Source organism: Mercenaria mercenaria, chromosome 11 (genome assembly GCF_021730395.1).
Source record: "Mercenaria mercenaria strain notata chromosome 11, MADL_Memer_1, whole genome shotgun sequence".
In the NCBI taxonomy this organism is placed as follows: Eukaryota; Metazoa; Mollusca; class Bivalvia; order Venerida; family Veneridae; genus Mercenaria; species Mercenaria mercenaria.
The window spans coordinates 27429220-27453903 of NC_069371.1; the positions used below are offsets into that span (position 1 = coordinate 27429220).

The following is a 24684-nucleotide window of genomic DNA, read 5'->3' on the forward strand; positions in this document are numbered from 1 at the left end:
GAAAGATGACTGCACGATAAAGCTTTTGTTTGCCTGCACGTGTAGCTGTAAGACAGTTCACTACGCCCCTATACCACCAGCTAGACCCCAGATCCTGACGGTAGTTCTTTGATAAGTCTGACAAAATTTGTTCCGCTTTCCGAAAAGATCAAAACCATCAACTGACTTCAAAATCTTAACAATATCGTCAATTGATTTTGGTTTCGGTGGCTCATTTGCTTATGTTCATGTTCTAACTTTTCAAAGGCAAAGAGTTTCTCTGAGACACATTTCTTACTAGGTAGATCATTTTCATGAAGAAAGAATATTGAAAAGTACCCATAGATGTCATGAAACACGTTTTTCCCAGTCTGACTCAGTTTTGAAAAGTTTCCAAAAGGATTTTTTGAAATGGCCTTTATCACTTTCCTTGATTAACCGTATTTGATTTTTATTGTAGTTCCTTGCATTCGAAGTACAAAGGCTGGTCTTATTGAATTTTGTGCGGTCACCTTTATGAGGGGTCCTCCACTGTCCATGTCTATAGTTCCTCTCCATGTCGCTTTCTGCAAGATGAGATAAAAATTTAATTTTCAATACACCATGTGTCTTAATTTTGTAAGAAAGAAGTGTAATGTTATTTGTAACTGTCACTTCGAATGCCACCTGGCCTATCCTGGTGTAGTCGCAATCAATTGGTAATAATTATATAGGGGAAAAACGTGTGGGTTTTTTTTTGTTGATGTTGTTTATTTCATGAAATAAGACAGACAATCGAAGCCCCCATTTGTTTTCATTACGTGACCATGGTATACTCTAAAGTAGTATAAATGAGAAGCTAAATCGTGGTAAAAAGATACTAGCTCACAGCTGCGAATTTATTATCACGTAGCTACGAATATCTGAGTTATTATCTCGTACCATACAATTTCTCGTGTCATCAAGATCAATAACGCACACTTTTCCCATCGGAACTTTCGTTTTAAGAGCTTTTACATTCTGAGTATTGAAATACATATTATAGCGACTGTGGAATATTAATGGGGATTTTCATATGTCGAGTTAAAGAGACTGTCGTTCCTTTCCTTGAAATGTAACGTAATTCTTAAAAAAATGGAACTAACATTTACAATTCAGTCTTTTTATCCTGCTAAATAAGTATGACATATGATTTCTTCATTCAAGTGTGCAGCTCAGATATCACCATTACTTGAGAGCGTGTCAGCCGATAGTTCCTTCTTCTAATAAAGACTACCCCATGATACTTTGGAAGTATTTGGTACTAATTTAATATAATCTGATGGCTACAGTTGGGCTTATAAGCTAAGACTTGAACTCCAAGGTCAGAAGATAAAGACTTAGATGCACAATGGTTTAATCAGATTATATTACAGTAATTGTCATTAATGAAAGTGAAGTTTGTAATTGCATGTAATTATCATAAATGAAAACATGCCAGACTCAAGACTTTGGTCCGTAGACTGTATGTCTAGACCTTGAAGTCCCAAAATGCGCCGGTGTCCCTTATATTTTCAGACTATTACTGTGGTGAATTTCACAAAAGAATATGGATAAAATGAACGGAAATTAATTTGAAATAAATATTTAGATCTGTGAATAACTTTTATTAAAAGGGTTTTACCTGTCCTTTTCTGTTAGTACGGCTTACCTGTCCTTTTCTGTTAGTACGGCTTACCTGTCCTTTTCTGTTAGTACGGCTTACCTGTCCTTTCTGTTAGTACGGCGTATGTGCTTCGGCTACAACAAGGAGAAGTTTTCCCAAGTCAGTTCAAAGTTTCCTTTCTTAACGAAATGGTTTATTCTTGCTTTTCCCTTTCTAGTATCTCCAATAAATCCTGCATTGTTCAAGATGTCATGCATTGCCCTTGCAAGTCTGAACCTCCTGTCGAATAACGTCATAGTCCGCATAACAGCATAACCTTTATCAAAACAAATGTATGTATGTGAAATTAATTGTTAAAACTCCTTTTCACAAAGTTATGAGGGGAAAAATGACCACTTTAATTATATATCATGATATTCTGCAAATAATAAGTTCATCCTTTGTATATGTATTCAAATTTGATTAATATTTACGCACACATACACACATTAAACTTCAAGGGCGGGTAGTTCATGATAAAGCGTTAAGCAGATTGGACTTTATGTCGCATTATAGATAAAAATAATTTTTACAAAGCATACATTTTTCTAATGGATTATTGACAAACAGTATCTTTGGATAATTAAAAAATTAGTAAAATTATAAGCGTCTAATGAAACAGAATTAAGACTAAAACTTTACCCTTTACCATAAATAAACTGAATATTTATTTGCCATTTCAGATACATACACTCGTGTTCAGTTACTCTACAGTAACTGTGCAAATTCTGATAAGGAAATTGTACTTCAATTAAGAAACAATTAGCAAACACGAACGGTTTTGCTATAATTTATTTCAATGCTTATATGTCTTTTATTGTAAAATTTAGATCAAATTTGCTAGAACTGTTTCTTTGCGCATGCATTGCACCAAAGGGTAAGTCGTCACGCCCCTTTGTTTATACACGCCAGGACCGAAAATGGTAATAGACTTGCGTAATAATTCCATTATGGAGTTAATAGCGAATTATTCTGCACACTGAATAACCAATTCGGTGTGTGTGTAAAGTTGTGCTATATGACATTTCGTATTAAACATGTAATTTTAAGTAGAATACTTGATCAAATTTGAAAGCGCTATTTTTCAACGCATACATGGCTCTAAATATCACGTCGACTTGACGTCAACATAGTATAGTAACGCTGTCAGTCCACCTCTGAAACTTGGACTAAACCATACATCCTGCTAGCTATGCAATGCGCTTTGAAATGTCACAATTTTCTCTACAAAGAGTACGATATGATTTGTTATGAGAGGTCACTTTTTTCATTTCTTAATAGTAGTTTGATTGTTGTTATTTACCTGCAATTATTGCACCCTCTCCTTTCTTGGTAATTTCATAGTTTAACCTTGTAAAATTGAAGTTGTTCAAAGGTATTTGGTTGGTTAGTAGCATCACACTTCCAGAATAAAACAAATATGGTACAAATACATCCCATTTGATATCACAAAAAGATTTCATATCGCAGTAGGTCAATAAAGTTGTCAGAGAGCTTTGAGAGTTTCGCACTTGCAGGTGTTGACTTGACGTTCTCGCAAATGGGTGACTTGTTGTTTGAGGAAAGATGCGACTTGACGTTTGCAAACGTGGCCGCCGTGTATTGTGCATAAAGGGAAGACGTGATGTTTGCACGAAGGTGCGACTTGATGTTTGCAAAAGTGGTCGCCGTGTATAGTGCACAAAGGGGCGACGTGATGGTTGCACGTACGGACGCCGGTAAAAAGGTTCTTTCCACAACCGCAGTTGACGTTTTATTCTGGCGAGTGTCCAAACCAGAGATGATGTTTACTCTACAGCAAAAACACAGAAGCATCAGAACTTGGCTAATTTGCATTCTTTGCTGTAACAAGAAAAACAGTCTTTATAAACATTGAAAAGAACAATATATACGACAAGAAGTGGCGGGTGTTAGTAATACAGAAAAAAAATCAAAATGTATACAGTTTAGAAAAGGAGGTGCTCTGAGATCACACTTTGCATGAATCATAGGTGATAATGCAGCTACTATTAATTTTGGTTCTAAAACAGCAGTGTTTTTGTAGGAGTGCCACAGATGCACTTTGGATGGTTTAGGTGATTATTGATCCAATACATAGAGGATATTTGTTTCTCTTAGTGGAAGTTCGTACCGAAATATTTGAGTGAAATACATCTGGTATTTTCACAGTAAGAAATGTTAAATATATTTTTCAATGTAAGAAACTATAAAATGGATAAATTTAGTCAAAAGCTATAACTCAAAGTATATGTAAACAGAATTCTTATGATGTTTTTGATATTGAATTGTGTACTTCGGTAAGACGTTGTGTATGGACAAATCACGAGCGCACGACATCTTATCTCAAGCCTGATTTCCCAGGGTAGTGACTGAGTAATCCTCATATAACTGTAATCCGAACGCAAAGAAAATAAACAAATTCCAATGTTATAAGTGTTACTATTAAGAAGATGAACCTGTCAGAAAATACTAGCATCATAAAAACGATAATTATAATCATATTTCCACCCCACCAACAGCAAACTAAAACTACACCCACCACCTCCCTCTCCACTCACTCCCCCACCCCAACCCCCAAATACGACTGGTTGATCAAGAAACAGACCTACCGTTCGTAGCATGACTGTCGGATGTCTACGGTGCTAGCATTCCTTTGCCATTAATTCAATTAAATATCACTCTTAGAACTGCGTCCAATTATTTTATGTGACTATTTTTGATAATAAACACAACTCACAGAGGAAGCCATTTATCGAAGTCACGTGTTAGACTTTAATTGCATCGGCTCTGCGCAAATAAGTGGCGCATTAGCCTAGTTTACATAAATGCTTCCTTTTACTCTCATTAAAATAATCAACAAAATAACAAGTCGTTTTTAATTGTTGTGTTTAACTAGGGAAAATATTATTTATTTATTTATTTAGGTATCATCATTTTTATATGTATTCATACCAAACATAAAAAAATCATAAAAAAGTACCATGCCATTTATCACAAGTAACACACTGAATTAAATAATTCAGAAATATATCCATAGCCTCCCATAGCCTAAAGATAAGGTCTCTGTAAATCAGATTCATGGTGAAGATATTTTATATTTTGGTGGCTGATTTCTGCCGTTTTATACAGATTGATTAGAGTTTTGACTGAATCCATGTTTGATGTCAAAGGAGTTCTCTGGCAACAGAGATGTAAAAATAATTGCCATTTATCTGTATAATTGTCAAGAAAAAACACAAAAGTCTTAAAAATAAAATTGGTATTTTGAAACAGTGCGAGCTCTTATATCCTTTAATTACACCTTTTGCCAGTTGTGACCGGATTCACCGAAATTAGATCAATGCTGATATAAATAATGATTGCCCTGAATCATTGACAGCCCTTAACATAGCAATTTTTAAATGCAAACAAAATTGTTGCAGTTTTATCCTGAAATGTCTTGTGTGTAAGCATTTCACAGTAGTTATAGATTTCAGTACAAAGTTCTTTTGTGGAATGAAATATGGATATTTATACAAGCTAATTTTTCGGAAATTCTGGCATGATCTGGCCCGACCCGGCTTTGTCAAAAATGGGCTCATCAGGCCAGGCTATGCAAGAGATACGAACATGCTCATTTCATATATTAGTCAAAGTTCTTTACCCTCCAAAGTTATGTACCAGTCTTGGTCTATTTGCTGAGCGGCAGGCTGCTTTATTCATTAAAGCTACTTACTTTGTTTTAATAGCCATAGCACTGCAGCATGTTATTATTTTTCTATTCTACAGTTCTCACGTGATACGCCTGCGCTATATGTTGTATCAAAAGTACCCAAAATACATAACTGCGTACATGTGGTCCTAAAAGTTGGAAGTAGAAAAAGTGTTAAAATGCAATGTAAACAGGGGTGGGATACAGTTTTCGTGTTCTTTCTCTTTTTAACACTGTACTTTGATTGACTGTCTCCATACCGGTGAACATTAAATTTTCCTTTAGGTTTAGTGAATCTTAATTAAAACAGTCATTTCTTCAATGATGCTTAATGCATGCTGCCCTGTCGTCTAACTACTTGCGCTCTTTCTATTAGTAACATTAGCCTGTTAAAGGTTTCACAGAGGTGACACATAAAATCTATTCATCTTTAGGTATATTGTATAGTAAACCTATTTTTGTTTATGCATGTCAATTTTTATTCTGTAAGTTCCGGCTGAAAGAATTACAGAAAGCAATATCTATCTACCTACCTACCTATCTATATCCATGTCTAAACCTTTACAGTGATGTAGACACTTTCGTGCGCGTTAAGCCACAAATATTGTTAATAGAAAATAATAGAAAATCGGGCCAAAAAAAAAGCGAAAGGAAAATGTGATAATGATTTAAAAGATAAAAACAGGGGTGAAGAGCAAGGTTATGGTGGAGTATGTTCAATATTGCAAACAGCGGAATTGAAATGCTCAAGGGTTGAAAGAAAGGGAATGTCTGGTGGACGATTATTCCATAGGACTATAGTCCTGGGGGAAAAGGAGTATTTGTAGTAATCAGTGGTTGCAGAGATTAATCTGTAAGACAGCGGATGATAATGGCGTGATTGCCTTGTTACGGGGATGAGGTAATCTTCCATGTGGATTGCAGTTGATTTGAGATTTTATACGGGAGTCAATGCGCCGGAGATCTAACCTGCAACACTTTAGGCTGTATATAGCATGTCAGTGACACTGGAAGTGCGACCAAAGTCCGACATAGTCCAACGTGCTGCCCGTCTTTGGACTTCTTCTGTTTGATGTATTTGGGTTTGTGAGTGTGGAGGCCAGACTTCGGAGTTATATTCCAGCTGTGGCCTGACGAGGGTCTGATATGCCATGGACTTAAGAGGTTTTGAGCTGACCTTTATATTCCTGTGGATAGCTTGACACTTGGAGTGATTGTATAACATAAAATCGAAAATGCAAATTTTATTCTTATATATCTTAAGTATTGTAGCCTAGATCTTCATGTAATTAAAGTAATTTATTTCTGAATATCAACTTAAAAACTAAGTACCGTCATTAAAGAAAAATTCCGATGAAATTAACTATATTCTTCTATATCTATAATTAAGCATTTGGAAGAGTTTGCAATGTATAGCGATATTTTTTCTGTGACCAACGTGTTAGAAATAAATTTTCTACAATTTACGGATATTTGTTTGTTTAAATTTGCTCAGTTGTATTGTTGAAATACTTCTTGATTCTGGAAAACAAACACATCCCGGGAAGTATGCCCCCGGATCCCTTAAGATAATTTGCGTACATATTCTCGGGCACTAGCTACGCTCCTGACGTAGATGTAGGTCGTTGATATTTTGGATTTTTCAGTGAACGTTAAGCCCTAATGCAATGAAAGCTCACTCCTCTTTAAGGAAAGTGAATTTTCGTTGCATTAGGCCTACATATATATGGCATATCCTGGTCGTGACTTTGACCTGCGTGTTGGCTTAAATTATGGCGGTTTACAATTTTGAAGTATTCGAAAGCGACCCCACCAATCTGTCTGAATTGTGACTCCTATGGTGGGGAAACGGACGGGTATAGTCCAGAAAGTGATAAGTAAACAAACAGATGTCCCGTCATTTTTCTTTAACAGATTTAAGATCTTGCTGTGTTAACGCCCACAAATGACACCAGTGTTTTAACGTGCAGTTGGACTATGGTGTATTGTGTGTAATGCCTACGAGTTAGCAGAGCAAGAAAAAACATTACTTCTAGTCTGAGATGATCACCTCGAAACTAACAGAATTTCGACAAATATTTTTATTTATATTTGATATTTTGAATAAATAAAATTTCTGAATCGTACAATTTCACAATCAGTATAGTCTAACTATTTTTGTTGAAAAGGCTAGCCATGTACCTTTAAACTGTTAAAGATATACTCTTAGAAATGTTTGCCCTACTGTACTGGGGATAGCCGTATTATGTACTGAGGATAGATTCCAAGTTGACAAATGTGTTCTGAGGATAGTATGTGAGAATGGGACAAAAGTAAAGTGTTCTGATTGATAGTTACACTGTTTGTGTACAATGTATGTCTATTTCGAGCCTTTTCATTTACTCTAGTCTATTGAAATATTTCTCATACGTACGTCTCTCACTGGTTCCCGTTAAGGTGTACAAGTTATGTTTGTAACCCTGTTAATTTCGTTTGGGTTGTAGCAAGACGTATTACATTTAACAATAGTTCAAACAAATGATTTTATTGCAGATAAAGTACGTACTGTTTTGGAAAATTAGCTGATTGAAATCTTTTCTCCCAAGAAGATAACCGTTATTTTTTTTATTCTAGTGGAAACTTGACAACTCTAAACCACTTACCAGAGGAGGCGGATAGGACAAAGGCAACAACCTTTTATGTCATCTTCGGTACCAGTTATTCGATTATTGTTCAGTTTCCTACCAAATTACTTTATTTTCAAAATAACAATGATGTACAGATGCAAAGCCGATGTGCTTTACAAAGAAATACCATATATGGTACACACCACATAACTCGTTTTGTGTTTGTCGATAAATTAAACTTCCATTGACAAGCTAACATTTCTTATATGATATATTTGCAACTTAGATTTTTGCTCAGACGAACGGAAAGACGGATGTGCTTAATCGCCAAAAATAGTTCTGTTTTTTTTTTTAATCATCAAGCATAAAAAGAGCGCCAGACAGAACTATATTTGAATGTGCCAGGTTAACTAATTCTATGCGAACTTAATATCGTTTGGCCATACTTCTATTAATTTGAAATATAAATATACTTACGTTTGTGTTAAAGGAAAATATGTAAACCAGTCTATGTTTACATGGAATTAGAAACTGGAGGAAGTAACTTAGACTATAAGAACCCCAAGTATCTTTGTATGCGATATAAACTCAATCTGTGCCCAATCTGTGGAAGGACATGGACGAAAAAGACCGACGAGATGAGCGTAAGTGTTCTTAGTAGATATCGATAAAGAAGCACCTAGAACAGTTTCGCTCTCATCCCTCGGTATGGACAACGTCGATACCATATATCCCTCCGACTTTGCTTTGAGGTAAAACGTCGTATATGCAATGGAAAATCATCATCACAGTCACATTGTTCAAAATACATCATTACTAACCTCAGTCCACTTAATAGCTATCCCCTGTGCAGCAATTTGTTTGCTTCGTCTATCCCCAGTACACCTACAGGCCATCAAAAAGTATGACTGATATCTTGTATCGTATTGATATCTTACACAAGTTCGGATGTGTGATTACAATAAATTTCGCCCGATTCAGTGTTTAGCGCACCTGTAGCATCCTGGCGAGGTCCTCTATCAAGTTTGTTCAAAGGATGTATTGGCCCCATTTAGGGGCCGCTAAAGCTAAAAATAGAAATACCTTTAAACGACATCTTCTCATGAACCGCTTGATGGATCTTCATTAAACTTGGTCTGTAGCATCATTATATAGTCCTCTCCCAAGTTATTTCAAATGGGAACAATTGGCTCCTTTTAGAGCTAAAAATAGAAATTTAAACGACTTCTTCTCATGAACTGCCGCATGATGGATCTTCATTAGTTTATAGAAAATTGATTTTTGGGTCGATTGTGAATGAAGTTCCACCACTTATATTAATCACTCTCGACACCCCTTTAACGCTGAGCGCCAAGCAAGGGAGCTACTGGTACCACTTTTTACGTCTTTGGTATGACGCGGCCGGGGATCGAACCCACGACCTCCCGCACTCGAAGCGGACGATCTACCACTAGGCTATCGAGGCGGTAATTAAGCTTGGTTCTGTGGCATCATTATATGGTCATCTTACAAATAGAAGCCGCTAGAGCTAAAAATAGAGAAAAAACTAGCTAAACTGCAATAATGCATTTTTTTTGGGGGGGGGGGGGGGGGGGGGTGTTTTTTAAATTTAATACTTTAAATTGTCACAAGCAAGATCTAATTAGGTCAAGGTCTGCCTCAGGTAAGCGACTTAGGCCCATTTGGGCCTCTTGTTATTTTTATTTTCTATTTGTTATCACATTTTTGAAAACATATCACCTTGCTGAATCAAGCAGCTTTCAGCGAGAACTGTGCCGTTATATAATTAAGAGGAGACATCATAGTCGTATATGGTATTGGGTCAAGGTAACTCTTTGATTTTTGTCAAATATATCATCATGAAATACAAAAATGATTTTAAAAAACTAATCGTGTACCAGAATCAAACGTGTAACCCTTTCTTGACTAGATCTATATTCGGTAAGTCATTTTGGAGTTTAAAGGCAAAGACAATCTCCTAAATAAATGACACCCCCCCCCCCCCCCCCCAAATGCCAGACATCTTAATCCCCAATAAACAGGATTCTGTCTGGTCCAGTCTGATAAAGGTCCATAAAACCCCTGTACACTTGACATGTAGGCCATGTCAGACGGTCAAAAATTTTATTGGTATGTACAGATAATTGGTTATTTACTATATGTTTTGCATTTTATTGATTATTGTAATTGCTCAGTCATGTTGAGTAATGTCCTGACCAATTTATTATAACTCTTACAGCAAAGCAATTCTCACCCTTTTAGAAAACTCTTACCTTTATTTAATAGAAAACAAAATAATTATTTAAAATTGAAAAAGAGAAATGACAAGGTTTTTTTTATTTAATTATTATGATCTTTTTATTTAATGTGTTTGCTATAAAGGTGAGAAATATCACATGCAATCTATGTACTGCACAGTAGCTTATTGATAAAGAGAAGCTAGTCTATCAATGGTCCAGTCGTGTATATATATTGGCCCTTACCGTCAATACGCAGACCATATCATCACCATAGGCCGCCTCGCATACCAGAATCAGTGTCTTTAAGGGAGACAATCGGTACAGTTATTGAAAATTAAATTTTCGTTTACTACAAGTCGGTAAAATTAACTACCCACAATTCTACAGTTTCCTACTTCCAGGTTCTGGAGAAAATGATGATTAACTGGTATTTCTAGACAAAAACACATTCTGACGCATAGACTGATCAAAATATTGGATTTTCACTGAAAGGTATTATTTGTCATAGCGCAGATCACCGTCCAACTGGCACGAGAGTGCGTTTATTCAGAAATTCTTACTACAGATTCTGACAGTGACAGTTTCAAATAATTTTAACAATTGAATTTGAAGTGTTTATATCTTCTTTTTTATTTAAAAAAAAAATAAAGTGATATATTCAATGAAGAAATTATTTATAGTGACTTTAATATAGTCTTAAAGTCAAGCTTCATGGACTTTTTGCAGAGGTAAAATTTCAGTGTAATATTTTTGAATGTGACAAAATTATTGCTTACCAGTGGCAGTGTAGAAATTTATATTGCCACACCTTACTTTTGGCTACAGGTCTTTGGATCTGGCAACCACAGCATCTCCCTAATAGGAGAGATCGCCGTGACGTCACGCGTTAACATCTGTTTATCTGTTGGTTGGCAAAACAAATGATTTTAACACTGTTTGCGTATTGAATCAGAATTTTTAATTTTTAATTACTTTTTTGCTCATTTATGGATTTTCAAAATTCAAAAAGATTTGAAATAGTAACAATCTTCATATTTTTGTATCCAAATATCTTTTTTCAATGAATAACCGTTTTAAATGACATATAATTTTAAAGGCGGCGTAGTGATTTTCACAACCTTTAGAAAAACAGTGTAAGTTAAGCGTTCATAATTAATCCATTTTATTTCGAAATAACAATTAAAAGTAATCAATAAATTGCTTGTTTTATAACCTTTCCATTGATCAAAAAATTATTTATGTAATTTGTGTTTTAAGAAAGTTTAGACCGTTAGAAAAACATCACTGTTTACAAAAAACATGGACGGTCGGCTTCTGCCCACCCGATCACTGTCTTATCAGTTCTAAAAATAGAATTTGTATACAAACACGATCTCTCCTATACATCAACCAGAGAGGCCATCAAGGCAGAATTTTAACACTATTCACACAGTACAAAAATTTAACCTCTTGCACTTGCAGTTTTTTTTTTTTTTTTGGGACGTTTTTGGGCCAAATTTTGGTCCCATACCCTTGTCCAAAAAGTATTTGTTTTCCCCTATTTCTGAAAACAATTCCCCTCCCCCAAATGTTTTTTTCTTTTTACATATCCCAACCAACAAAACCTGTTCTAGATGATGATGTGTAGATGTACACGATAATTAATAATTATGTACACTGTACCATTTAAAACATGAGACAATGTGCTTTTATAAATCATTTTCCTTTTTACTGTAACTTACTTATGAAAAATATAATTTTTTATTGCTTTTATCACAATGCAATTTTTCCCATTTTTTTGTGGTTATGGCCCAATTTTTCATTCCCGCTACCATTCCCCCAAAGCATAAAAAACATTGTCCTGTCATAGATTGGTGCTCTGTTTAGGTTCATACCCCAAGGAAACTACCAACATTTGGACATTTTTAACTTATCAGTTGTTCTCATTCCACATAAAAAGATAAGTGATGTATTCATTAATTTAGCCTGTAATTTTCATATATATCCGAAATTTTTAGCAGACAACACTAATGCAGGATGTACAGTTTACTGAATATTGATAATTTATAAGTGAATAACTGGTGCACAGTCTGTTTTAAATCATGTGTTATAGCAACACATGTGCACCAGCAAGTATCAACTGGCTTCCTGTTTCATTTTTGATGCATGATAGATGCAGAATCAGTAATAAAAAGCCGATAAACTGACATTATGACGGCTTTACATCCACTCGCATGATTATTTCAGTTTAAATAGGATGGCCTGATTAATTGGTGCAGTCATGGCATAACTGATTTGTATCGGAAAAAACTTGGACGACTTAATAGAAAATTTCACACATTCTCAGGTTGTATCTTGTCGCCAGTGCGTGTAGACGAGAGGACTTTTTGTTCATTGCAAATACTTAATATCAGAATTATACTGCATGGAAGTTTTCTTTGGTTTTAGATACAGGCATATGCAGTGGAGCAATTTTTTGTTTGTTTTGAAGCTGTTTTTATGGCCCACACCAGAGCTCCAGATAAGCATTTGTTGGAGTTGGGTATTTACCCATCACTTTTTGTCTGAATTGGATAATATTGGGAGTCTGTATTGGGTAAAAATAATATTAGTACCAAGTCTTTTCCAAAAGTAATTGGGTATCTGCTAAAACCAATGAGGAACATTAGCTTGTTACTTCCCTTGAAAAGTTGTATGATAAAGCGCAAGGATAACCAAATATTACATTGGTCCCTTAGACTGTTCCATGGTTAAATACTACATATTAACGACTGTTACAACCCAAGAACTATGACGCGCCAGGTATAAAATTAGTGAGAGATAGCTATCGCTGATTGGCTGAGTGTATATATCGATGTAAACGTCACGCAGGCAGAGCTTCCTTTTATTTTAGAATTTTTTTTGTCGGCTGTTAGATGGAATTTACAAAAACATTAGATATTTCTGTAAAAAAATAAATAAAGAAAGAAAAAGAAAAATAAAGAAAGTAACACACCATTCAGTATCCTTAAACCCAAAAAGTTGAATGTGTTAGAAAAAATAAATGACTGAGATACATTAGAAATTTGACCCATGTACTAGATACAGTGGATATGGAAAGTCATTAATTTATGAAGTTTTGCAGAAGATTTCAATTAGTTATACCTAATTACAATTCTATTATCAATACTAGATACCTTCGTAGAAAGAGAATGATTTATAGTACGTTACCAGTAGATCTAGATTTCTATACCTATTCTACAACATGGACAATATAGCTGACTGGAAGCGCTTATCATTTGTGTATTGTTTAAACCTTCATAGTTATAGGTTAACTTGTTATGTTAGGTGATTGAACAATCCTTTTAAGATTAATAAGACAATGTACATGTACTATATGCATTCAATACCAAGGTTTATCCCAAGCTACACATTTCTCTTTGGGAAAGCCTGGCTATTTTTAGATTAGCATTCACGTGGTGGATTATGGTATTCGTACAGAAATCTGTAGGTTTTTAATCGGCTTGTGACTGACTCTGTATTCGATAAGACAGATCAGTGTAACAGACTAATGGGATTCCTCTGACTTTTTCGTTATATATAACCTTTATCCAAGATGTTGCTGTTGGTCAAAATAAATATACTTTTTAGCTCGACTATTCATAGAATAGTAGAGCTATTGGACTCACTCATGCGTCGGCATCCGCGTCTGCGTCGGCATCCCAATTTGGTTAAGGTTTTATATGTAAGCTGGTATCTCAGTAACCACTGTTGGAATGGATTGAAACTTCACACACTTATTAACTGTGATAAACTGACCTACGTTGCATAGGTTCCATAACTCTGTTTTGCTTTTTTACAAAATTATGCCCCTTTTTCGACTTAGAAATTCTTGGTTAAGGTTTTGTATGTAAGCTGGTATCTCAGTAACCACTTGTAGGAACGGATTGAAACTTCACACACTTATTCACTGTGATAAACTGACCTACATTGCACAGGTTTCATAACTCTAGTTTGCTTTTTTACAAAATTATGCCCCCTTTTCGACTTAGAAATTCTTGGTTAAGGTTTTGTATGTAAGGTGGTATCTCAGTAACGACTTGTGGGAATGGATTGAAACTTCACACACTTATTCACTGTGATAAACTGACCTACATTGCACAGGTTCCATAACTTTATTTTGCTTTTTTATGAAATTATGCCCCCTTTTCGACTTAGAAATTCTTGGTTAAGGTTTTGTATGTAAGCTGGTATCTCAGTACACACTAATGAGAATGGATTGAAACTTCACACACTTGTTCACTGTCATGATCTGACATGCACTGTATAGGACCCATAACTTTGCAAATTTTTCAAAATTATGCCCCTTTTTCGACTTAGAAGTTTTTGGTTAAGTTTTTGTATGTAAGCTGGTATTTCATTATCCACTTATGGGAAAGGATTGAAACTTCACGCACTTGTTCACTTTATGAGCTGATAAGGACTTTGAAGGTTCCATAACCCTTTTTCCCATTTTTACAAAATTATGCCCCTTTTTCGACTTTTGTATTCATTCGACAAGGCTGTTAAATAGTCGAGTGTTGCTGTCCTCCGACAGCCCTTGTTATGTGTAGGTTTCTAAATAAAAATGATTAATCAAACCTTTATTTAGCAGAGAGCCACTAAAAGAAAACTATCCTTAATCATTTTCCAATCCAATGAAAGGACATCGGACATTATGCTATGGATTTTGCCAAAATTTCAATGCCATTTCATGACTTCAATAGCTGATAATTTTATTTAATGGCTTCAGTTACGCATAAATTAGTTACATGTATATACCTATCAAACTGTCACAAAAAATAATTTTATTTCATATTCGTTGTCTTGAAATTTGAGCAGTTTGTGACTGAGGGTCATATTTTTTGAAAAATGTAAAATGTATATCTTTAGTGAAATAAGCATATGCATTTAAGGTATGTCTATTATAAAGTGTTTTAGAACAAAAAATAAAGCTTTACTATGCAAATTTTCAGTTTTATTAACATTTTTAAAAATAACTGAAAAGCAAAAAATAAAAGTGGAACAAAACTTTTGGCAATACAACTGTGTACACATAAGTTCTTTCCACCCGAGTGCTCATGATAACTGATGCATTGATCAAAGCCTATTGTTTGTTTTCTATACATCTATTACTAATAAGCTTTGATAATGTGGCAGTGGAGTCGAATAAGTCCAGGGGTGTTCAAAGATAATCCGTCATGGATCCATTATAAAGCAGGTATTGGATTTACCTGTATTGGAAAATAAACAGTGTCATTGTATTGAGGTCAACTGCCACATTATCAAAGTTTATTAGTCAGTCAGGGGTGTAACTGTTTAAAGTTATCGCAGTTAATAACCCATTTGAGTTATTGCTTATACTTTCATAACTTGTTTCAGTTATCATAAAATATTATAAAGCCCTCCTGTGCCAATTCCGTATTTTGAATGTGACTAATGCTATTATTACCTGAATCCTTGACGTTTTATCTTTCCAGCTCTGCAGTAAAAAAATTTATGCAAGGCTGATAAAGTTTTATGCAAGAGTTTTAAAGCTATAAAACTCTTAACATCCCATTATGCTTATCAGGTCATGATCAGACTAAACGAGAATTTGATTAACCACAGTTAGCTACTAATTTCACTATAGAGGTCACTTTGTGAGAAGAGCAAAAAGACTTTTATTGAATAACTTACGCGAGTTAACAATATTTTATAACTAATACAGGTTATAAAATGCTTGAAAAAGTAACTGAAATAGGTTACATAACTTAAAACAGTTACACCCCTGACTGTTAGTACTATACTGTATATTGACACATGCAGTACACATGTACAATACTGACCGGGTATTACAGGCAGGGTTAATATATTGCATACATAAAGTGTTTTACATACATTGGCGTAGCTGGCCTTTTTCAGTTATAGCGGAGGGCCAGGAGACTGCCTAGGCCACTGAGGGTTCAGGTGTGCCTGGGTTTTAGCATTTTATGACACATTTGGATACAATCTAGATGCATTGTTTGCTCTTTTCAAGGTCCCTAAGTATTGCATTTTTAGTGTGTTTGGTTTTTCAGTTTCCATGGGGCCTCCGTGGCCGAGTGGTTAAGGTCGCTGACTTCAAATCACTTGCCCCTCATCGATGTGGGTTCGAGCCTCACTCGGGGCGTTGAATTCTTCATGTGAGGAAGCCATCCAGCTGGCTTACGGAAGGTCGGTGGTTCTACCCAGGTGCCCGCCCGTGATGAAATAATGCACGGAGGGGCACCTGGGGTCTTTCTCCACCATTAAAGCTGGAAAGTCGCCATATGACCTATCATGTGTCGGTGCGACGTTAAATCCAAAAAAAAAAGAAGAAAAAAACAGTTTCCTCATGACACTCAATCGACAGACTTCGACTGTCAAGAGGCAGCAGACCTGATTGAAAAATTCATAAGATGTACATACCAGGATCAGTCTGCTTTCAGTCTGGAAGTTCTATGTCACTTTTTATTTACTATTGTGTTTTTCTATGCTTGAACTATTGACAAAAACAAATAAGGCTGTAGATATTTAAGATTTAGGAAACACATGCAATAAGAGTCAAAATATCTTGTGAAAAATTAATTTGTATTTTTTTTTTTCAATTTTTAACATTTTCCCCCCTGTGACCAAGTACCATTTTTGCAACATACGTACATGATAATCATTTACAAAGGCATGTGAAATATTTTGTTGCGTCACTGGAGGGAAAGATGTTTAAAACATAAAAATGATTAATGTTCATATTTCAATAGAAATGAAAATACGAAATGTCTACAAAATCATCTTTTTTGTTAACAAACTTGTAAAATTCATTCGAATATATCAAGAAAGGGTATTTAACTATCTTTATTATGCTATTTCAGAAGTCTAGCCCTAGGTCAGTTTTTACTTAATTTGATAGGCAATCTGAATAAGAAAATGTCGGAGGTCCTTTAGTATAGATATTGCTTTTGAAAATTACAAAGAAGTCACCAATAAAAACAGAGGAATCTACTTCTTGGACATAATCAGGGAAGTAACTAACTAATGTTCCCCATTGGGTATTTCACCAATCTCACACAAACAATTGAGTATTTTTTTTTTTGTGGCTAAATTGTATGGATGACAGGTTTGACTATTTTTCTTCATGATTGACTGTAAGGAAGGTAAACATGTGTATTTTAACTAATAGGTCTAATCATTTGTAATGTTAACCAATGATATTTTTTCTCCAGTCATTTAATGTTTTCTGGGAAACTTTCGTTCCATTGTATTTTTGGCACTTTAAATGCAGTCAGAGATCAATTAATCCATAATATGATGAATATCCCAAATGATGTGTTCACCGTAATATGTGCTCTCCCGTAAGATGTCGGCCAGTATCGGTGGCACTTTATTATCACAAACAGATAAACTGTCTTTGCTGAACAACAAAATATCCTGCTATTTTGTTTGTTTGTGCTGCAACAAACGAGGTTAATCGGCATAATTTTTTTGTTTACAAAACATCCAAATAACACTGATCAGACTGAATGGTCCTGTGCTTTTTCCGATATATAGATACCTGTTTTGCCATAATGTATAACCAGTCTGTTGTCTAGCGTTAAAGTCTTGTACCCGTTCTATAAAATGGAAAATGAGATACGCAAGTGATTTTTAATGAATTGGGTATTAGGAATTCTAATTGCGTTTCAGTACGCACACTGTATGAATTCAGTTTGGATTTCTGCAACTTTAATTGCGTAAATACGCAAATATGCAGCTTATCTGGAGCTCTGCACACGTTTATGTCTGGCATATAGCGTTGCTGCTGTCTGTGCAACAGTATGTCAGTCTGAGCGAACATTCAGGGTTTAGGAGCTGTCTAACGGTACAGACAACAAAAGAAAACAATAAGCTCATTGCTTGAACAAAGGGTTAAGAGGCTTGTAGCCCATAAGCTAACAAAAGAAATACAACATAAACCTGAAATGATGGAACGTCTGTACGTCCCGAAATCTTATGTGTCCAACTCCTCCCACTCTATTGTCCCGATTTGCCTCGAATTTTCGCAGGTGAACAAGCTAGATGTGCAGATGACCATAAAGAAAGTACTTTTTGGAATTTTTTTATTGTTTCACTTTGCAAGACCAGAGTTATGGCCCTTGACTTAGTCAAAAAATGAAAGTTTGTGTCCCTTGTATATATCAAAATGTACTTTACCTAGAGTCATAAAACATTATCTAGGATTAGTGTTGTGTCTCTGGTGTTCTCTCTGGGATTTCACTCAGATAGAGGCCAGAGTTATGGTCCTTCACTTATTGAAAACTCACATAAAGTGTTAAAAGTTTGTGTTACATATGTTTTAAAAATATTTCACCTAGTCATGAAACCATGTACAGTGACAGGAGGGGGTGAGAGGGGTGGGGGGAGGGGGAGGGCACCTGTGTGCTAAAGACACACATCTAGTTTGACTGTGAAAAGGACGTTTTTGAATTGTGAAGTAGTGGAATATAGACCTCTGTTTAATAGTGAAAAAAGCGCTGTCTTTATTATCTGTTTATGCTGTGAAATGCATATAATATTTATTTAACCAAAAATATTCAGATAACAAAATAAAAAAGTGTTCAGGCTGTTACAAAAATAGAAAAATAATTAACTAGTGGGGAAAACCTTTTTCTATTTTTGTGCTATTTATAGATCCACAGATGTGACTAACATTATCTATTGGGAAAACCAGGTATCTGTTTTAAACAAAATAAGAAGTACATTAATTTCTTGTCTGTTTTCAGTTGTATAAGACCAAAAAGTCAGAACACATCAGTCATGTCGAAGGCAAAAGCTCAGCAACCGGCTGTGATCCACAAAGTTATTATGGTTGGGAGTGGAGGTGTTGGGAAGTCAGCTCTCACATTACAGTTCATGTATGATGAGGTAAGTTTTCAGTGTGCTTACTCTATATACTGGGGTTCTCACTAAATAAACAAATGTTTTAGTATTTCTTTTGAGTTCTTAAAAGAACTCTCTCTTTTTATGCCCCCACTTTTGGGGGGGAGCATAATAGATTTGCCCTTGTCCGTCCCTCCTTCCGAAAATGTTGTGTCGCACGTAGCTCCAAAAGTATTTGACGTAATTTCACAAAACTTTACAGGAAATTTGTTCAGCATGTGTAGTTGTGCACCTGGGGTTTCGCGTCCGGATTCACTCAGTCATGTAGGAGTTATGGCCCCTGACTTTGTAAAAATTGGTCATTTTAATGTTGTGTCACGCCTAGCTCAAAGTATTTGACCTAGAGTCACAAACTTTACAGAATGTGGTCAGCATGTGTAGTTGTGCACTGGTTTGCTCCGGATTCATAGTAGTAGGAGTTATAGCCCTACTTATTAAAATGATCATTTAATGTTGTGTCGCGCGTAGCTCCAAAAGTATTTGACCTAGAGTCTTAGTTAAAAATTGATCATTTTAATGTTGTGTTGTGTGTAGCTCCTAAAGTATTTGACCTAGAGTCACCAAAGTTTACAGGAATGTTGGTCAGCATGTGCATTTGTGCACCTGGGGTTTCGCATCCAGATTCACTCAGTCATGTAGGAGTTATAGCCCCTGACTTAGTTAAAAATTGATCATTTTAATGTTGTGTCGCGCGTAGCTCCAAAAGTATTTGACCTAGAGTCACCAAAGTTTAAAGGAATGTTGGTCAGCATTTTCGGTTGTGCACCTGGGGTTTCGCGTCCGGATTCATTCAGTATTGTAGGAGTTATGGCCCCTGACCTAGGAAAAAATTCGTGTCCTTTGTCATGTAGTGGGGGCATCTGTGTCCCATGGACACATTTCTAGTTAGTAATGATTTTAGGATTTGGGCCATTAGTGTGAAATTTTTGTCATCGTTGTCTCACTGGATGACTATAAACATCGATAGCAGGGGTTGACCCCGGTTCTAGACACAAGGTTAGGTATGATTATCGAAGTTGATTATTTCTAAAACTATAAGAAAATGTAATAGAATTTGTACAGATTTCCAGTAGGAGACAAAGCACTAGATGTATCTTCAATAAACTTTGTTTGTAGCATCCTTGCATGGATATTGGGTGGACGGATAGCTCAGTGGTTTGCACACCGGCCTTCCAATCCTGAGGTCGGGGGATTCGATCCCCGGCAACTACTCGGGAATTTTCAGAAACGCTTTTCAGTGTTTCCCACCCAACTAGAGGTGTACTGGTCAGGAACCCAGGCAATCCTTGCGTGTATCAGTGCCATACACTGGGCATGTTAAAGAACCAGGCTGTCTATTTGCAACGAGCTAGGCTAAGTTAGCCAGACAAGCCTGTATCTGATTTCTGATCTCTCTGTTGTGGGGGCTTTGTCTCACTCTGTCCCTCTGGTCAGATCGCTCTGTGTCTGTACTAGTAGAGGATGAATTATGCGCCCTGTGTGGCTGCATTTGAACTATGTAAAGCGCCTTTGAACGTGAAATTGATCATGAAAAGGGCGCTATATAAATCTGGTATAATAATAATAATAATATAAGTCTTAAGTTTGTTTAAGTGGTTATTACTCCCATTTTGCATGAGGTGTCTATGGACCTGTTCTCTTGCAGTTTGTTGAGGATTATGAACCAACGAAGGCAGACTCCTACAGAAAGAAGGTTGTTTTAGATGGCGAGGAGGTACAGATAGACATTCTGGACACAGCAGGACAGGAGGACTATGCTGCAATCAGAGATAATTACTTCAGGAGTGGAGAAGGATTTCTTTGTGTGTTCTCAATCACAGAACAGGAATCTTTTCAGGCTACTGCCGAATTTAGGTAGGTTGATAACATACAAAAAGTTTTCTACTATATTGTGCAGTAAGAATGTTGGACAAATAACCATGTGTATAAAATAGCCCCTGCTTGATATGACCAGTGAGACTTCCATCCCCTCTCCCAACCCCCTCTTGATTATGTAAGGAATAAAACTGTAGAAATAAATCTATTTTGAAATATCAACGTAAATATTTAAGGTGTTACACTATCAATTTTAGCTCAATTGAGCACAAAGTGCCTAAGATTAGTTATTGTGATCACCTTTCTGTCCTTCGTAATTGTGTGTCATCAACAAGTTTACTGTACATAAAGGTTTTTTTTTTGGCCAAATCTTAATGAAACTTAAATTTGTACTAGTAGTCATAATATCTGCCACAATAAAATCTAGGATGAGCTTGATACAGGACAAAGACTAGGACTCTAGGTCAAATCATAGAAACTTCAAAAGCCTTGTTAGCACAGTAGCTGCTACACTTTCAGTCTGATCTTTATTAAACCTAGTCAGAATGTTAAACTCTTTTAAATCTAGGTCAAGTTTAAAACTAGGTTACCTGGAGTAAGCAATAATAGAAAAACTATGTTAACATCCCAGTGGCCACATTTTGTCTAACGTACATGAAACATCCTCAGAATGTTTGTGTCTTTGATATCTATGTCAGATGCTAAACAGTTCCTGGGTTATGTTGGATCAAACACTAAGTAGCAGTGTCATGTCTTAGGAAAACCTCATTAACACTTTTGAGGCTACATTTCTAGATGATTTGCTCAAAACTTGTAGAGGCTATTAATTTGCCTTTATGAAATCTAGGTCAAGTCTTGGTACCACTCTAGAGGTTGATATACACAAAATGTACATGCAGGACTTTTTTACCTTATATAAGAGAGGCTGATAAACGGCCTCTTCCAAATTCGAAAAACAGGTGAAATTTTCTAATTTGAACCACTGAATTTCACCCCAAAAAGTTAATAGTTTTACCAAATTTGGTGAAATGTTGAGCTCAGAAGAAATAATTAGTTTTCTTTTATTGTGTCTACATTAATAGCAAATCGTTTCGAATAATGACATGGGCTAAAATACGGCCCTAGAACCATTACATACCTAATTCCTATTACATATATATGAAGGACACTAAATACAGGGTTTATACAAAACTCCCTGTCTTTATTTACTGTTCTGGTACTTTATTCTCTTTTAATATTTTGAAAATAGCTCTAATTAATTCTATTTTTTCTCGCAAATTCAGAAAAGATATCACTGTAATTTCTTGATTTGATCCAGAAAAATGGGTTTTATATGTTGCTCGAGATGACTTCCACACAGTTCGAATTGTAACTTTGTAATTGAAATTATACAAGAATCCTAAGTTATAAAGGCAAATACTAAAAAAAAAATCACCTGTTCAGAAATTTTTGAGAAATGGAATATAATTATAAGATGTAAGATGCATACATGTAGTTGGTCATGGTTATTGTGGTAGGTGAATTTAACTTGTGTTCAGTTAACATTTTATGGCAGTTATACCAGCTACTTGTGTTATTTTATTTGAATAAGAATTTTGGCTATATTATCTTGAAATGATGTTAAAATGATGCATGAGGAGATAACAGCAGCCAAGTAAGAGTTATTGTTGTACATTGCAGACTGATATCTGAAATAAAAATCAAAGAATGAGTTATCATATTTAATCTGCACAGGTAGAAAACTCATTAGCTTATCAGGAATGTTCATTTTCTAGGATGGAGGAAACTGTCTGGTTGATAGTGGTCATAGTAGAATTTTATAGAAACACATAATGCATTGTATTGCTAAGTATATATACTGTGTGATTGCTTGGCAGGCAGGGCTTTTTCTCCCCCACTGTCTCTTATCTGTATATCTGTCAACTTATGTGACTGACCAAATGAGGGACTAACAACTGATTGATTGATTTCTGTGATTTATTGAATAAAAACATGGCTGACAGTGATGACAACTTGAAATGCATATTTAAGCATACAGATGCCCTTTTTATGCCAACACTGAAAAATGTATGTATTATGAGAAGGCCTGTGTGTCCATCTTACAGTCTGTCCATCATAATTTGTGTCCGGAGCATAACTTTATAGTCATTAAAGAAATTGACTATAAACTTGGCATATAGGTAGATGGTGACGAGACGATGTGCAGAGCGCTTAAACCAGCTCTGTAGGTGAAAGGTCAAGGTCACAAATTGAGCTAAAAAGTCAAAACTGTCCATCATATTTTGTGTCCGGAGCATAACTAAATAACCATGCAAGGCAATGACATGGCATGTAGGTTGGTGGTACATGAACCTGGTCTGTAGGTGAAAGGTCAAGGTCACAAATTGAACTCAAAAGGTCATATCTGTCCATCATATTTCATGTCCGGAACATAACTTATTTACCATTCAAGATATTGACTTCAATCTTAGCACGTAAGTAGATAGTGATGAGACATTGTGCAGAGAACATGAACCTGATCTGTATGTTTAAGATCAAGGTCACAATTTGAACTCCTTAGATCAAATCTATCCACCATATTTATTGTCCCGAGCATAACTTGCTAACCATTCAAGGTATTGACTTCAAACTTGGGATGGTGATGAAATGATGTGCAGAGTGCATGAAACAAGGTGGTAGGTCAAAGGTCAAATCTGCCTATCATATTTCTTGTCCGGAGCATAACTTAAAAGTATTGACTTAACTTGGTATATAGGGAGGTCACAGGTGATGAGACAATATGCAGACTGCAACAATCTACATTACACACCCCCTCCGCTAGAAAAACATCAGTTTCTTTCCCTTTTAATAGTATTCTGTCCCCCCCCCCCACCAACAAACACACCCTGGTTTCTCTCTCCCCCCCACCCCCACCCACCCAGCACACATACACCTTGTCACACCACAGATGGCATATAGCTCTGAAGTCAGGTTTCCATACACACAAACCCAAATAGAAGCGGTCCAAAGACTGGCAGCGCATTGGGCTATGTCCAACTTTTGCTGCACATCCAGTGTCACTGACATGCTATACTGTCTAAAATGGCACAGGCTAGATCTCCGGCACACTGACTCCCAACTCTCTCTTAGGTATAAAATCTCAAATCAACTAGTTGCAATCCCCATGGAAGATTATCTCATTCCCCTAACAAGGCAATCACACAATGTTCATCCACTGTCTTACAGGTTAATCTCTGCAACCATGGACTACTACATAATTATACTCCTTTTTCCGTAGAAGTATAGTCCTATGGAATAAACTTCCACCTGACATTCCCTTCCTTCCAACCTTTGAGCAGTTCAGTGTCGCTGTTTGCAACATTGAACACACCACCATAATCTTGCTCTTAACCATTGTTATGCCCCCGGCATCTACTGATGTGGGAGGCATATAGTGATTGTCCTGTCCGTCCGTTGGTTCGTTCGTTCGTCTGTACGAGGTTAACCAAATGGGACCATTTCGTCTAGCATCAATACCCCTTACTAGAATGACTTGATACTAATGCAGATGTAACTTGTGACCATTCCTCATCTTCAGACATAACCTGACCTCAGTTTGACCTTGACCTTGAACTTGACCTCATTTTGGACTTGGGTTGCTTTGTATCGACAAGGATGCCACCGGGGGCATCAAGCGTTTATTGAACGCAGCTTCTTGTTTTTATCTTTTTAATCACTAACCAGTTTTCTTTTCCCTTTTATTTTGGTCCGATTTTCTATTATTTTCTACTAATCTTTGTT

General features: G+C 36.0%; 2 protein-coding genes across 3 annotated transcripts; one reads left to right on the forward strand and one right to left on the reverse strand.

Annotated features, from left to right (window-relative positions):
- Positions 1 to 1708: 1708 nt before the first annotated feature.
- On the reverse strand, positions 1709 to 3449 carry LOC128546863 (uncharacterized). Its single transcript, XM_053518256.1, has 2 exons — positions 2946 to 3449; positions 1709 to 1919 (listed from the first exon to the last, which is right to left on the reverse strand). Exons 1-2 carry the CDS (start codon positions 3250 to 3252, stop codon positions 1738 to 1740), a joined length of 489 nt encoding a protein of 162 aa, XP_053374231.1. The 5' UTR covers positions 3253 to 3449; the 3' UTR covers positions 1709 to 1737.
- Positions 3450 to 10537: 7088 nt separating this feature from the next.
- On the forward strand, positions 10538 to 20962 carry LOC123532620 (ras-related protein O-RAL). Of its 2 annotated transcripts, none has more exons than XM_053518777.1 (3): positions 10538 to 10671; positions 18933 to 19074; positions 20735 to 20962. In XM_053518777.1, exons 2-3 carry the CDS (start codon positions 18967 to 18969, stop codon positions 20945 to 20947), a joined length of 321 nt encoding a protein of 106 aa, XP_053374752.1. In that variant the 5' UTR covers positions 10538 to 10671; positions 18933 to 18966; the 3' UTR covers positions 20948 to 20962. The 2 variants fall into 2 exon arrangements, with proteins under 2 accessions (XP_053374752.1, XP_053374751.1); XM_053518776.1 differs by lacking the exon at positions 10538 to 10671 and adding an exon at positions 10763 to 10907.
- The last annotated feature ends 3722 nt before the right edge of the window (positions 20963 to 24684 follow it).